The sequence below is a fragment of the Helianthus annuus genome, chromosome 9 (genome assembly GCF_002127325.2).
Source record: "Helianthus annuus cultivar XRQ/B chromosome 9, HanXRQr2.0-SUNRISE, whole genome shotgun sequence".
Taxonomy (NCBI): domain Eukaryota; kingdom Viridiplantae; phylum Streptophyta; class Magnoliopsida; order Asterales; family Asteraceae; genus Helianthus; species Helianthus annuus.
Genome location: NC_035441.2, coordinates 81,864,256 through 81,879,820, shown reverse-complemented (window position 1 = coordinate 81,879,820; position 15,565 = coordinate 81,864,256). Strand labels below are relative to the sequence as shown.

Here is a 15,565-nt window from a genome sequence, read left to right as displayed (position 1 = left end):
TTTGATGAGGACCCACTCGAGGATGACTTTGAGGGCGAGGCCCATATTGCTGCTGGCGATCTCCTACTTCTTGTTGATGCTCCTGCAGAGGAGGCACCCGTCCATTCGCCTGTCCCAGACTCCTTTAAGTCTGTGGCATCTGCACCTTCACATGCGCAGGGAGTGCAACACCATTCGCGTGACACAGACCCTGACATGGCGTCATCCGCTGCACCTGCACCTGCCCCTAGTTTTGAGTTCGATCATGATGTTGATGACGATTCGGATCCTGTTTTTCCGCCCGGCTTTGATCCCGATCATGACATTGAGTTTATTCATTTAGATCAGCCCATGGAGGATCCCGTAGCCCCTGTCGATCCTGTGTTTGCTGATCCAGCTGACTTTGACATGGAGTTTGTTGATCCGGAGCCTGCTGTGGCCCTTGAGCCAGTTGTTGCTCCTGACCCCGCATTTGAGCATGACCCTGATCATGCCAATGCACCTGCTGTTGCTCCTTTGGTTGATGATGTACCTGTTGATGATCATCCTGTTGATGCTCCACTGTTGGTGAATGATCATGTTGTCGATGTTCATGTTGATGCTCCTCATGTTGCTGACATTCCTGCTGATCCTGTTGTCGCACCTCTTCCTGATCCAGTGCCGGTGATGTTCGACCGTGCACCTTTCGCGACCCATATTGATCCACGATACGCGCACACCCGCAACGGGTGGATAGACGATGATGATGATTTTCCACCTTTCGTGGTACCTGTTACGCCCCCTGTGGCACCTGTTTTAGCCCCTGTTACAGTTCCTATTGATGTTCCTTTGATACCCACACATACTACTGATGTTCACCGCACCGACTTACCTGTTACATTTCTTCAGGACATACCTCCACCACGTCCTGGGGAGGGTTCATCTCTTCAGCCGTTTGGTCATATACCTTTCGTGTCAGGAGGAGATCAGTTTGTACCCCAGGTTCCTCATCATACTTTTGTTCCCCCTGTTACACTATCTGCTGTACCATCCTTTGCTCCATCTGGTGAGCCATTCCTCTGGACTTCGCCCCCCATTATGCCACCATCTGATCCATATCATCCATACCACGTGGGGTATTCTACAGAGGATATTCTCAGATCCTTCATGATACAGCAGGAGGCGCTGACCCGTCGCGTGCAGGAGTTGGAGAGAGCTCAGCGACTCCCGTGCCAGTGACAGACTCCACCTGTAGTATCACACCCTCCTCGTCCATTATCTCCCGATTCTGCTGCTCGTTTTTGGACTCCGGAGCAGCAGATAACATATCTGTTGCGATCTCATCGCGCTATGGAGAAGGATTGGCTTCATATGCGACGTTTGCTCTTTTCTCATTTTCCCCCTCCTCCACCGCCATCGGCTTAGGGCCATTTTGTACGACACGGGTAGACTTTTGATGAGAGGACGACGATTGCGCAGACTATACAACTTTTGGAGACCGCATTTTTGATGATTATGACTTTTGATGTTTTGTATATTGGTAGTTGTGGACCTTGATGTGATAGTTTTGGACTAGGGCGATGTGGCCCTTAGTCATGGATGTTGTATGATACAGTTGTGTACTTGTAAACCTTACATTGTGGTCTCGATTTATGGCAATGCAATCGTAGTATTCTCATCATATGTGATGTTTGATTGATTGTTTATGTTCTATAACATGAGATGATATGTGTTTGACTTGTTTATAACATGAGATGTTATGTGTTGATATATTTTCTATGTACGTACACTTTACTTACTATGACCTGACCAACGTAAAACATCTTTTTAGAAGATGCCACCAAGACGCCAGACGCGTATGCCTGTCAACGAGGCAGAACTTCAAGGAATCATCGCTGCCGCCATTGCGCAGTATGCAGCCTCACAAGGAGGAACCAGTGGAAGTAATTCGAACAACAACGGCAATAACAATCCGCCTCATGGTAATGTTAAGTCGTTGAGACATACTACAATACATTTGGACATTTTTAGCACGTTTGCTAATGCCATTTGTATATTCTAACGTATGTGCAGGGTGCACTTACAAGCAGTTCCTTGACTGCACGCCTGTAAACTTTGATGGCACCGGAGGTGCTGTTGCTTTTGTCAGATGGGACGAGAAGACGGAATCTATTCTCCGAATGAGCAAGTGCACTCCAGACCAACAATTTACCTACATTTCTGGGCTATTCCTGGACGGAGCCCTATCCTGGTGGAACTTACAAGTACAGACTCTTGGTGAAGCCGCTGCATATGCAATGACATGGAACAAGCTAAAAGAGCTTATGCGAAGAAAGTATTGCTCTCGCGCTGAAATTCAAAGGTTGGAGACTGAATTTTGGCATTTAAAGATGGAAGGCTCCAAGATCGCGGAGTATGTTCAGAGATTCCACGACTTGTCACATGTGGTACCTTATATGGTTACACCGGAATTCAAGCGAATCGAGCGCTTTATTTGGGGTTTAGCTCCTCAGATCATGAGTATGGTCACTACATCCAAGCATGCGACAATCACAGAGGCCATCGATCTGAGCGTAGCTCTTACTGAGGAAGCCACCTGTTTAAACAAGTTTTCGAATGTTGAGCCAAAGAAGAAGGAGACTCACGTAGAGTCATTGGGCGAGAATAAAAGGAAGTTCTCGAACTTCAAGCAGGGAACTAGCGATGTTGGTAAGAAAGGAGAATCAAGCACACCGGTCCAAGCTGCAACCGGTGCTGGAAAGAAAGGAAAGGGTTATATGGGTACACACCCCAAGTGTAACACCTGCCAGCGTCACCATTCTGGCCGGTGTGGGCCAAAAGTATGCAAAGCTTGTGGAAAAGTTGGACATTTGAAGGATAACTGTTGGGCTAATGCTGGCCGAGGTGGCCAAGGAGGTTTTGGAAATAGGAACAATAATCGTGGTGGAAATGGAAATCGTGCACAAGGAAATAACGGAGGAAATGGAAACCGAGGCAGCAACACGAATCAAGCGGGTAATGCAAACCGAAACAACAATACACAAGCTGGGAATGGAGGTGGTAATGGGCAGAAAATTGGTTGTTTTAACTGTGGTGACATTGGACACTTTAAGAGAAACTGCCCGGAATTGAACCAAGCACGGGGAAGAGTCTTTAACATCGAGGCGAGGGAAGCGCGCCAGGATCCCAATGTTGTTACTGGTACGTTCCCTATAAACCAACGTTTTGCATCCGTTTTGTTTGATACTGGTGCCGATTATAGCTTCGTGTCATTAGAATTTAAGAATATGCTTGGGTTAGCCGCTAGTAAATTAGATATCCCGTACTCGATTGAATTGGCTAATGGAAAGCTGGTTGAAGCTAATGAAGTTGTCAGAGGATGTGTAATCGAGTTGGGAGAGCGTGAGTTTGCCTTGGATCTACTACCAGTCAAGTTGGGAAGCTTCGATGTGGTAGTAGGGATGGATTGGTTATCAAGGAACAAGGCAGAGATTGTTTGTCACGAAAAGATCATTCGCATCCCAACCGAAGATGGTGAAACAATTGTGGTTCATGGGGAGAAGCCCGATACACCTTTGAGAATCATCAGCTTCCTGAAAGCCCGAAAGTGTTTACAAAAGGGATGTGCTGCCTTCCTGGCACACATCGTGGATAAGAAAGCTGCTGAACCGAAGATCGAAGACATCCCTGTCGTGAGGGAATATCCCGAAGTCTTTCCAGAGGACTTGCCAGGATTGCCACCCCAAAGGCAAGTGGAGTTCCGCATCGACTTAGTTCCAGGCGTCGCGCCTGTGGCTAAGGCACCATATCGACTTGCCCCGTCTGAGATGCAGGAATTATCGACACAACTCCAATAGTTGTTAGACAAAGGATTCATCAGACCAAGCTTCTCACCTTGGGGAGCTCCGGTCCTCTTTGTCAAGAAGAAAGACGGTAGTTTTCGTATGTGTATTGACTACCGGGAGTTGAATAAGTTGACGATCAAGAATAGATATCCTCTGCCAAGGATTGATGATCTATTCGATCAGTTGCAAGGTTCAAGCTTTTACTCTAAGATTGATCTGCGATCAGGTTACCATCAGCTAATGATACAAGAGGAAAGTATCCCGAAAACAGCCTTTAGGACTCGTTATGGACATTATGAGTTCCTAGTTATGTCGTTTGGGTTGACAAACGCACCTGCGGTTTTCATGGACCTAATGAACCGAGTCTGCAAACCGTATCTAGACAAGTTCGTGATTGTGTTTATCGATAATATTTTGATTTATTCAAAGACGAAGAATGAACACGAACAACATTTAAGAGCCATTTTGGAGTTACTGAAAAAGGAACAGTTGTATGCCAAATTCTCTAAGTGCGAGTTTTGGCTACGCGAAGTCCAATTTCTTGGACATGTGGTAAATGGAGATGGGATTCATGTGGACCCCACAAAGATCGAAGCGATAAAGAATTAGGAGACTCCAAAGACGCCAACTGAGATTCGACAATTCTTAGGTTTGGCTGGGTACTATCGAAGATTTATTGAGGATTTTTCAAAGATCGCTAAACCATTGACTTACCTTACGCAGAAAGATAAGAAGTTTGATTGGGGAATCAAACAGGAGGAAGCGTTTCAGCTGTTAAAAGACAAGCTCTGCAATGCGCCAATCTTAGCACTACCAGAGGGTACAGATGATTTTGTGGTATATTGTGACGCCTCGCGTCAAGGATTGGGTTGCGTGTTGATGCAACTCTAGAAAGTTATAGCTTACGCTTCGCGCCAACTGAAAGTGCATGAAAAGAACTATACCACGCATGACTTGGAACTAGGCGCAGTGATATTTGCATTGAAGATCTGGAGACATTATCTATATGGTACGAAATGTACAATCTTCACAGATCATAAGAGTCTGCAGCACATATTCGACCAGAAAGAGCTAAATATGAGACAAAGACGTTGGGTCGAGTTGTTGAATGATTACGACTGCGAGATCAAGTACCATCCAGAGAAGGCGAATGTGGTCGCCGATGCCCTAAGTCGAAAAGAGAGGATCAAGCCCATAAGGGTTAGGGCTTTGGAGATGATTATTCAGACAGATCTTTCTCTGCGCATTCGTGCCGCGCAGAAAGAAGCTCTGAAGGAAAGAAACATCGAAGAAGAATATCTCCGTGGGATGGAGAAGCAGTTGGCACCAAACGAGGAAGGAACGTTATGTTTTATGAAAAGGATTTGGGTTCCTCTATTTGGTGGTTTGAGAAGGGTTATTTTTGATGAAGCTCACAAATCGCGGTACTCTATCCATCCAGGAGCGGATAAGATGTACCAGGATCTTAAAGATTATTATTGGTGGCCTAGGATGAAAGGCGATGTTGCTGTTTACGTTAGTAAGTGTTTGACGTGCGCCAAAGTGAAAGCTGAATACCAGAAGCCTTCATGACTTCTGCAACAACCTGAGATTCCCAAGTGGAAATGGGAACAAATTTCAATGGATTTTATAACGAAGTTGCCAAGAACGCCAAGAGGTCATGACACTATTTGGGTAATAGTGGACCGATTAACGAAATCTGCGCACTTCTTACCCATCAGAGAGAAAGATAACACGAGCAAATTAGCTGAAATTTACATGAGAGAAATCGTTGCACGTCATGGAGTGCCTCTCTCGATCATCTCTGATAGAGACGGAAGGTTTGTGTCAAGGATTTGGCAGTCTTTCCAAGAAGCTTTTGGCTCGCAATTGAATCTAAGCACTGCATTTCACCCACAGACCGATGGACAAAGTGAACGGACTATTCAGACATTAGAAGATATGCTGAGAGCATGTGTTATGGATTTGGGTGGTAGCTGGGATAAACATTTACCATTGGTCGAATTTTCATATAACAACAGCTACCACACCAGTATTGGTGCCACGCCATTTGAAGGTCTATATGGCCGCAAGTGCAGATCACCGCTTTGTTGGTCTGATGCAGGTGATAAACAATTGGTTGGTCCCGATGTGGTCCAGGAAACCACAGATAAGATTGCACAGATCCGAGATCGCATCAAGGCGGCTCGCGATGGACAAAAATGTTATGCGGATAGAAGAAGGAAACCGCTAGAGTTTGAGGTAGGTGATATGGTATTATTAAATGTAGCACCCTGGAAGGGTGTGGCACGCTTCGGGAAGCGTGGAAAGTTGAATCCGCGGTATATTGGTCCATTCAAGATTCTGGAAAGAATTGGGTTAGTAGCATACAAGTTGGATTTACCTGCCGAGCTGAACGATGTTCACGATACATTTCATGTATCAAATCTGAAAAAGAGTCCAACGCAAGATACTGTTGTCAATCCCGCAGACGAGATTCATATTGACGACACGCTCCATTTTGTCGAAGAACCGGTTGAGGTTACAGATTGGAAGGTGAACAAAACCCGTCGGAGCAGTGTCAAACTCGTCAAGGTTCGTTGGAATGCAAGACACGGGCCAGAATACACCTGGGAGCGTGAGGACCGAATGAAAGAAAAGTACCCCCACTTATTTCCCAAGACCCCTGCAACTAGAAGCAGAGCCTAAAATTTCGGGACGAAATTTTTCTAACGGGGGGAGAATGTGACAACCCTCACCAAACCAGGTATCCGTACGAATTAATTAATGTTTAATTAATGCTTAATTATTGTGCTTGCTTACAATTGTGGTTAAACTGCTACGTGAATTCTGATACATACATATACATGCATCATACCTTATTAACTGTCACTCCATTTATTTACACACAAAACTATAGTGACAAACTTGATGCACAAAAGCACAGTAGCACAGTGAACGGATAACCCAGTAAACGTGCTGACATAGCCAGCACCAGACAGACACTGTCTCTAAGGCCAGTATGAGCCGGAAATAGTTTACTACACTAGTAGGGAGTGTAGGGAGGTGAGGATTGTAAAACTGCGTCACTAGGTATTAGTTATAGTGACCGGATGTGCCTAAAACATGTTTTAAACACAAAATTCTGCACTTTAATACAAAATTTAGCATTTTATTTAACTAGTAAAGTGCAAAAAAACATGGGAAAATAATACTAGACACTTTCCAAAGTGTCGGGAATTCATTGTGTCACTAAAAATAATATTAAGGACACTTTAAATGCTTATTAAGCACTTTAACGGATCAGTATCCAACCGAACAACCGGACTTTACCCGGAACATAAAAATAATGTCAATGACATTGTTTTTTCTTTTCTGAGCCAGTTAGGGTCCCCGAATACGCTAACACCCATTACAAAACACCACACACTAGTAACTTACTTAAACCCCTAACTAAACTCACTTATCACCTAACTATATAGTTGGAAACAAACCATGACCCCCCCTCCAACCCAATCGGTCCCATGTGGGGGACACTTCACAATTTTTTTTGATTATTTTATTTGGACATGCTTAATATCTTGGCTACACATTAACCCATGGGTAATTAGAGATATTGGTCTATAAATGTGACCATAAGTTCACCATTTCATTCATAACCACAATAACACTAAACAAAAATTTTCCTCTCTCCCTCTTGCCAATATTCTCGGCCGAACACCACTAGCATTATCTCACCATCATCAAACTTTGATCTTGTAATTCTACATACATTCAAGCGTGCTAGAGTTCATACGAGGAGAACCGGTGCTTACGGAATCACAAGGACCTCTCTACATCGCTATTAACCACCTTGTTTTCGCTTTGATTCTTCCCTAGCCTTGAGCTAGTTGTAAGTGCTTCTAAACACCCTCTTGATCTTGTCTAAAGTGGTTAATAAGAAGTTTAACGAATAAAAATCAAGAACATGCGAAAACAAAACTAAAAGTCTTGTAAGAAAGATGAACATGATGGTTAAAGAGTAAATAATGGTGTAAAACTCATGAATCTTGTTTAGTAATGGTTATTTTATGTTGTTGGTTGCTAGTAGTGGAACGGATCGTCATCTAACCACGCTAGATCATGTTCATGGAACATGAACTAGCATTATGTTAAGTAGGAAAGTTACGAGATGACGAACCCTTTCATACATAAACATGAACTTGTGTAAAAATAGTTTTTCTTGTAAAAAGGAGTTCTAAACTAGTAGATCTAAAGATCTACAAGTGGTATTTTCGAAGAACCAAGTGTATGATGCAAATCTTGTTTAAAAGCCGAATCTTTCATGAAACAAAAGCATTTTGTGAACAAACAAGTGTGTAAACACTTGTGTGACAAAAGGTTTTAACAAAGAAATATTTTCGTAATTTATGACTAAGAAGTTGTAAAATTACATCTTCTTTAAAAATAAAGTTTTCAATAAACCGATTTTATTTTTAAAGATAGAAAGATCTACTAAAAAGGTCGGAAGATTACTACGTATTTTTACAACTTACAAGTTCATGTGTATGCGATTTATACTGGTTTTGACTAGTTTAATGTTTGAATATTGTTTGTTGATGATGGGAAAATTGTTGATTTAATTTTGAAAAGAAAATGATACGCTAGTAAGCGTGGCCACCTCCAGTTACAGAGGAAACTCTGGTGAAATTTTTCCAGAAATATAACACTTGGAAATATTTTTGTAACAAGTGTTGTGAATATATTCTTAACTTGTTTTCCAAAATAACATTCGCCATGATTTTTATTACAAAACTTCCAAGTGTCGGAGGTGGAATTTTCATAAATGAGACTTGGTAAATGTATGTTTAGAATATATATTTTTCATAACAACACTTGTGTGAATTTTATGATTATTTTGTGAACTACATAAATATTATTTTTAGAATAAAAATAATACTACTGGAACATACTGAATATTAACGACTCCAAAATAATACTAACGCCCTCACAAATAAATATTTAAGTTACACCGGTATTATTACTACCACCCGAACTTTAAATGTAACTTATGTATTTTCGGAAAAATACTCTTAAATGCGTATTTTGATAAAAGTATTATTTTGGAAATTGTATGGAAAAAAATATAATATTTTTGGGAAAAATATGTATATTTTGGAGATAGAATATTTTAGACAAATGAATAAAAATATATTTTATTAAGTGAGACTTAATAATATATTTTTGAAGTTATAAAAACGCACATGTATTAAAACCCCCGTCCTTGGGAAGGTATATAATTACTAAATAATTAAGAAGTGTCAATACGAAATAGTTGCCTAACTATTTCCCAAAAACATTAAACCTTAAGCTAAGGCACGGCCGTCCGTCTAATAGAAGTTAGTACGTGTAGGTCGTCACGCAGCAGGTTGACTGGGAGATTACTATTTCGAGACGCACTTCAGTGAGTTCATGTCCCCCTTTTCTCTTAACTGTTTTCAGTTTTTATACTTCGGGGGTGAAATACATGTTACTATGATTACGAATACTTTTTACATGGTATGGTTAGCGTAAGGAGGGTTACTACTTAGATCATGTGAGTGGGTAGGCGGGAACTGGAGGCCATTAATCCTCGTTGTAGGACCGAGGGTCTTTAGCGGTAGATCTATCTGGGTGTAGCGAGCCCAGCCCCAGGCCCAACAGTACAGACCTCGGGGTGACTTGGTACCCGACGCAAAAATCTGCTAGGTTTGAGTCTTCCTACTGCACTTCACACATATCAATGGCCTTGCAAACCATTGGTGATCTCTTTATTTCCTTATTTGCTACATACCAGGGATTTTCATATTACAAAGGTTTTACAGACTCACTACATATGAACTCGCTCAACATTTTTGTTGATTTTTCCAACTTACATGTATTTCAGGGAATTAAGGATCTGGCACGGTATGCTACGTTTTCACGCTGCGTAAGAGTTATGGGGTCATCCAAGTTTAGGGGTCGTGGCTTTTACCTGTACGAGTCACAGTTCTTAAACTGCGTCTATTTGATGGTTGTGGTTATATCTTCTGAACAATGTTTTTATATTGTTATGCTGTAATTCCGTTGCATGTGTCGACATTTTTTTAAAACTATGTTGTGGTACTTTTATTTTAAAACTTAAATCAATGGATGATCTGCATGGTTTTACTTTCATATAGCTTGTTGCGATTAAGCTATGGTATTAAGAAGTCACACCAAATAAACCCACGCTTCCGCAAAGCCAGGGTGTGACAGAAAGAACGATTGATGCTTTTTGTTCAGAGTGCATAAGGCTAGAACAAAATTCACAGTAGCTTTATGTTTTTTCATTCACTGATTGAAAAAAGTTATAATTGGTTCGATTAGTCAACTTCAACTTCGGTTTGAACTGTTAGTTATTTTTGAACCAAACCGACCTGAAAACTCATCATTTTAGATTACAAAAGTAATAATAATGCAGTGTGACTTAGTTTAAACTCTTAGCGTGTTAAGAAAAACAAGTTAGCGGAAGGTATTGGCTTGTTAAGAAAAACTTTGGTTTTTCCGAGTTGAGATAGACGTTTTAGCTTGTTAAGAAACACAAGTTGGGTTGAATGTTTTAGCTTGTTAGGAAAAACAATCCAAGGCAGATTGGTTTGATTAGTTTTGAGCTTATGGTTGTGCTTTTATTGGCTTGGCTCAGTTCGGTTTGTTTACATCCTTTTAAAACTCTTTAAATCCCGATGACCGATTTTGAAGTATCTTAACCGAAAATTTAGATTCTGATCCAACTGAACTGAACCTTCTCATGCACACCATTAGAATTATTAACAAGTGTTGTGTTTTCCGTTGTATCACGCATTTGGTTTTGGTTATGGCTCAAAACTGAACCGCCCCGTACATAGCCCTAAACTCACTAATCTAAGTGATATGTTTCCCGCCGCATACATGTAAATGACTATGACTAGCAGAGAAAAAAATTGGAAGGGACGTGCTCTTTACTTGAAATGGATAAAGAGATTCCCTCCGCGTGAAAAGGGTTTCTTGTTAAATGCAATAAAGTATCTTCATTTTTGGCACCAACTCACTGCCCAAACACACAGATCTAGATCCAAGTAACTACTCTTACTTCATTCAGGTCACTCTCTCGTCCAATTCATCGTTCGCACACATATTTTCATTGTTTTATCGCATTTACTTAACAATTTGCTTATTTATTTGCACTTGAATCACTAATTCCAGTGTAAATTGTTGCTGTAGATTGGTTCATTGATTTATTAAATTTGTGAGATTTAGTGCGATTAACTTCTCTGTGCTTTTGGATTTAGAACAATTTTGGATTGTATTAAATTGACTTGACTGTCAAATTGAATTAATTATGTTGACATTTGTGAGATATGAGTTCACCACCATTTACTTGTGTTAGTTAGGGTTTTATACTTTCCTGTAACTAAAATTTGGATTTGGCAACATATAGGAATGTCGAGGAGGCCGGCTAGCTTATCTCGGCGTCTGGGAGATGGAGCTGGCATTCCCTTTATGGGCTCCTTGAACCCAAAATCACGTGCATCGCCTTTCTTATCCGTTGGACTTGTACTAGTGGTAAGCCTCGAAAAGCTTCTACATCCGGATATACTTTTGCTTAATGTTAAGCAACGCCTTTGCATTTACTTTTGTTAATGTTACGGTCTTCAGATTTACTATCGTTAATTAACGGTGATTTGGATATGTTTTTGGTTAAAACGTATACTGAGTGAGAATTTGCTTGTGATGGAAACTTTCAGGGAGCTTTTTTGATAATTGGTTACATTTATAGTGCTCCAGGTTAGTGTATTATTTATGCCAACATGAACACGAGATGATTTGATTTACATTTTACACATAAACAAACTTAGACTGAAGTTATGTGGTGACAGGTCGAAGCCATGCAGCTTTAAGTAGGCTTGAAGGTAAATCTTTAAAGATATACTTCATCTATTTCATATGACTTTTGTGCAAGGAATTAGAATATTAAAAGAAATTATAGTTATTAAAGTTTTCATGTTATTTGCAGGTGATGTTTCATGTTCAGCAGAGATTAATCAAGCATTACCATATCTGAAGAAGGCGTATGGTGATGGCATGCATAAACTTCTGCATATAGGTCCCGACTCGTGTGCAGTGGTCTCCAAGTTGTCAAAAGAAGAAGACATAGAAGCTTGGGGTCTGGAACCGTATGATTTGGATGACAGTGATGCCAACTGCAAGAGCCTTATACGCAAAGGCGTTGTTCGTGTTGCTGATATAAAGTTTCCTTTGCCATATCGGTCAAATTCATTTTCACTTGTCATAGTCTCGGATGCTCTTGACTATTTGTCCCCAAAGTACCTCAACAAGACTCTTCCTGAACTAGCAAGAGTATCTTCAGATGGATTTCTTATTCTTTCTGGTACATCAGTCTTATTGTTATTCTTTCCCTTTTGACTGATTGTTTGATCCGTTAGGGATAAACAATAATCCAAATTCACCCGTTGATAAGTTAGTGGGTTGAAGTTACCATGCGAAGCTTGTAATGTTGAAGTTTCTTGATGCAGGTTATCCCGGTCAACGTAGGGTTAAAGTGGCTGAGATGTCCAAGTTCGGTCGCCCTGTGAGTCCTTTTTCCAAATGAGTTCCCTTTCGTTGTTAATCACTCGGCCCCACATTAATAAATACAAAAAAATCTGAAGGCTGCCTTCACTATGCTTTCGATCTTTATTTTGTGAAGGTGGCAATTTCAATCCGTGTTTCGTCTCTAATGGGCCAAACAGATCAAAATGTATTTAAATGCATAAAACTTTCTAAATCTCTCTTTTTCTTAAATAAGTTAGTTTATTGTTGTAATAGTGTTATTTTCCTAAAGAGATCCAACATGTCAAAAGAACAAAACTAGTCTTTGTAGGTAGATCCTGCCCATTATGATCCATACTCAGATTTGCCCATTTTGACCCATTATCCAACCCGCCTGAGTCCCGACGTACCATGAACCGTTAATGAGTTGAAGATTGGTTGGTTTTGTGTTAGGCCAAATTGCGAAGCTCTTCATGGTGGATTCGGTTTTTCGTTGAAACGAGATTAGAAGAGAATGAAGTTGCTACTAAGAAGTTTGAAATGGCTGCAGCAAAGAAGGGTTATCAGTCCACCTGTCAGATATTCCATATGAAATCACTCAGTTGAGTTTTTATTATAAAAGAAGAAAGCAAACTAGAAAGTTGAAAAAAGCTGAAAAAAGCATACACAATGAAGATGAAAATTTTTGTTTCAAGTGGAGGTGGAGGTGGAGGTGGAGCATATATCATTTTAGCATACTCAAGATGTATATTGTTTGTTTGTTTGTCTCATTGTTTTTTCATATTGTTATGTAATATGTAATTTTAGAGGACTTTGACTTTCAACCTATGCTTTATACTTGTATTCAATTGCAGTCCTCGATCTTTTCTTTACCCACCAAAAGCTACTTTCTTTTATACCTTCGACAACTGCTCTCACCGAAAAACGTGTCTCCTTTTAAAATTCTTCTCGTTAAGGCATTTCCATATTTCCCATAAAGTTAGAATGCACCACCTGTTTTCTCTTTGCCTTCATATCCAAGTGCAGGATGTATCTGACCAACTTGAATGACACTGGAACCGGTACCTTGACCCAAACACATATACTCCACCAGACCGAGCTTGCGAATGGGCGGGAGACGAGTAAATGGTCAACAGTTTCAACCGATATACCACAAAGAGGACACCGGCCGTCATCGAAGATGACATTCCTGTCACGCAGAGCCGAGCTTTTGGGATGGCAATTTTGTCCAAATGAACTGTTGTTGTTGTTGTAAGTCCTTGTGTAATGGGGCGGTATATCACGGCTTGGGAGGCTATGGCCCCCCATAGCGCCGCCCAACACCATTACAGGGGGCGCTATGGGGGAGTAAAATGGAGGTCCCGTGACTAGCATCGCAACGCGAGGAAGAAAGGAAATTCAATTTTTTGACGGTTAAAAACGGTCATATGTTAATAAAAAAATCCTAAATAATCTATATATATATATATATATATATATCATTTATCTTTCTTTTAAACATTCACCTCAACAACACTTTCACTCATCAAAATTACTCCCACTTTCTTCTAAAAAATAATGGGTTCCCCATCGGAAGATTCGTTCACCGATATTTACCGAAGATTTTTCTCACCTGAAGAAATCGCGGAGGAGGAAAAAGCGGTTACGAGTGCATGTGCTCTCACGATACAAGCCATGGAACACGTTGGGCGTTCCCCTCCACGCCCCATTTTGAGGCGCACCTTTATCTTGTGAGACCATGAAGCCGCAAACGAGCGTTTGATGAAAGACTATTTTGATCTCACACCGGTTCACGGACCCAATGTTTTTAAACGGCGGTTTAGGATGAGCCAAAGGTTATTTTTGCGCATTAATGATGATTTGGAAGCTAAGTATGACTACTTTAAGCAAAGAATGGACGCGAGAGGATATCTAGGGTTCACCTCAATTCAAGAGGTAACTTCCGCTTTACGCATACTAGCCTACGGAAACACGTACGACATCAACGACGAGTACTTGAAGATGGGGGAGAAAACAACACGAGATAACGTGGAACATTTCTGCTTTGGTATTTTTTTACTCACTTTTATATATTTATTTTTATTTTAAAGTGCATCACTAGTAAAACTTTTATATTAAATTTTGTATACTTAATTATCTTTTAGGTATATGCCAGTTATATGGAAAACGTTATTTGAGAAATCCCACTTTGAACGACCTTCAACAAATATACGAGGTGCATCTAGAAAAGCATGGAATACCTGGCATGATTGGTAGTTTGGATTGTCGTCAATGACGTTGGTATAATGTCCAACCGCATGGCGAGGTCAACATACACGCGATGACCAGAAAGGACCAACTTTGGTTTTACAAGCGGTTGCGTCATACACGGCTACACGCGGCTTCTTCAGCACCACACGTGTTCTTCTCTCCATTCCACCATGTTAACACATTTCCTAACGAACGACCAATTGTGTAACATACCTTACGATTGTTAGGACAGTCACAATTCGTGAATTACTATCCATTTCTTCGAACCAACGAATAATAGATGTAGCACCCTCAGTGCCCTCGTAAGTGGGAGGGACATATGACTGGAATTGTTTGAAGGAACACTTGGTAGGGTTAGCATCATCAAGGTTCCAGTGGTTATCGGCCTCTTGATTGTTTAGGGCTTGTTGGACTTGAACCACAATGATAGGGATAACAACGGCCATTTCTTCCGCGAGCAGTCATGCGACATTCGGAGTTTACAGCTTGTTTTCCAGTACGGTGACATTTAACAGGCATCTACAGAGATCAATCGCAAAATAGTTCGTGAGTCTTTGAATATAAATTTGATTGATAAAGTGAATAAAGAATCTCCACCAAATATAAAACTTATGATAAAATGGAAATTTGAAATGTGACATCACATGAAATATTATATCCAAAACTTAAAACCATATGAATTATGAGAATGTAACGCAACTTACAATAAAATGATATTTCAAAAATGAAATATAGAAGATTCCTAGGTTTGTAACATCATAAAGTTTGGTATGCTTTCCATGCGTCACTTTTGTAATTATGGGGGGGGGGGGCAACAATTACCGAGCTTTCACATGGTCCGCATATATTTACCCGGTGATGTACACTTGACCAAACTAAAAATCGTGAAATTATAAATAATTCGAATTTGGGGTGATATGAAATGATGTTGTAAGTTATCCATGTCTTAACACGGACACATTAAG

At 40.6% G+C, this 15,565-nt stretch overlaps 1 protein-coding gene and 1 long non-coding RNA gene across 3 annotated transcripts; one reads left to right on the top strand and one right to left on the bottom strand.

Moving 5' to 3' along the window:
• Positions 1 to 10,743: 10,743 nt before the first annotated feature.
• Positions 10,744 to 13,222, top strand: LOC110912945 (probable pectin methylesterase CGR2). Of its 2 annotated transcripts, none has more exons than XM_022157786.2 (7): positions 10,744 to 10,899; positions 11,239 to 11,363; positions 11,546 to 11,585; positions 11,678 to 11,710; positions 11,815 to 12,189; positions 12,335 to 12,390; positions 12,804 to 13,222. In XM_022157786.2, the coding sequence occupies exons 2-7, from the start codon at positions 11,241 to 11,243 to the stop codon at positions 12,954 to 12,956; spliced, it is 780 nt and encodes a 259-aa protein (XP_022013478.1). In that variant the 5' UTR covers positions 10,744 to 10,899; positions 11,239 to 11,240; the 3' UTR covers positions 12,957 to 13,222. The 2 variants fall into 2 exon arrangements, with proteins under 2 accessions (XP_022013478.1, XP_022013479.1); XM_022157787.2 differs by having other exon boundaries at positions 10,765 to 10,876.
• On the bottom strand, positions 12,592 to 15,138 carry LOC110912946. Its single transcript, XR_002578280.2, has 2 exons — positions 14,591 to 15,138; positions 12,592 to 12,922 (listed from the first exon to the last, which is right to left on the bottom strand). It is a non-coding gene; the product is annotated as an uncharacterized LOC110912946 (long non-coding RNA).
• Positions 15,139 to 15,565: the final 427 nt, after the last annotated feature.

Excerpts from the sequence above, each read along its gene's own strand:
- LOC110912945 (XM_022157786.2), top strand. The coding sequence starts at position 11,241 with ATGTCGAGGAGGCCGGCTAGCTTATCTCGGCGTCTGGGAGATGGAGCT. Across the intron at positions 11,364-11,545 it reads CCGTTGGACTTGTACTAGTG|GGAGCTTTTTTGATAATTGG; the intron begins GTAAGCCTCGAA and ends GGAAACTTTCAG. Across the intron at positions 11,586-11,677 it reads TTACATTTATAGTGCTCCAG|GTCGAAGCCATGCAGCTTTA; the intron begins GTTAGTGTATTA and ends ATGTGGTGACAG.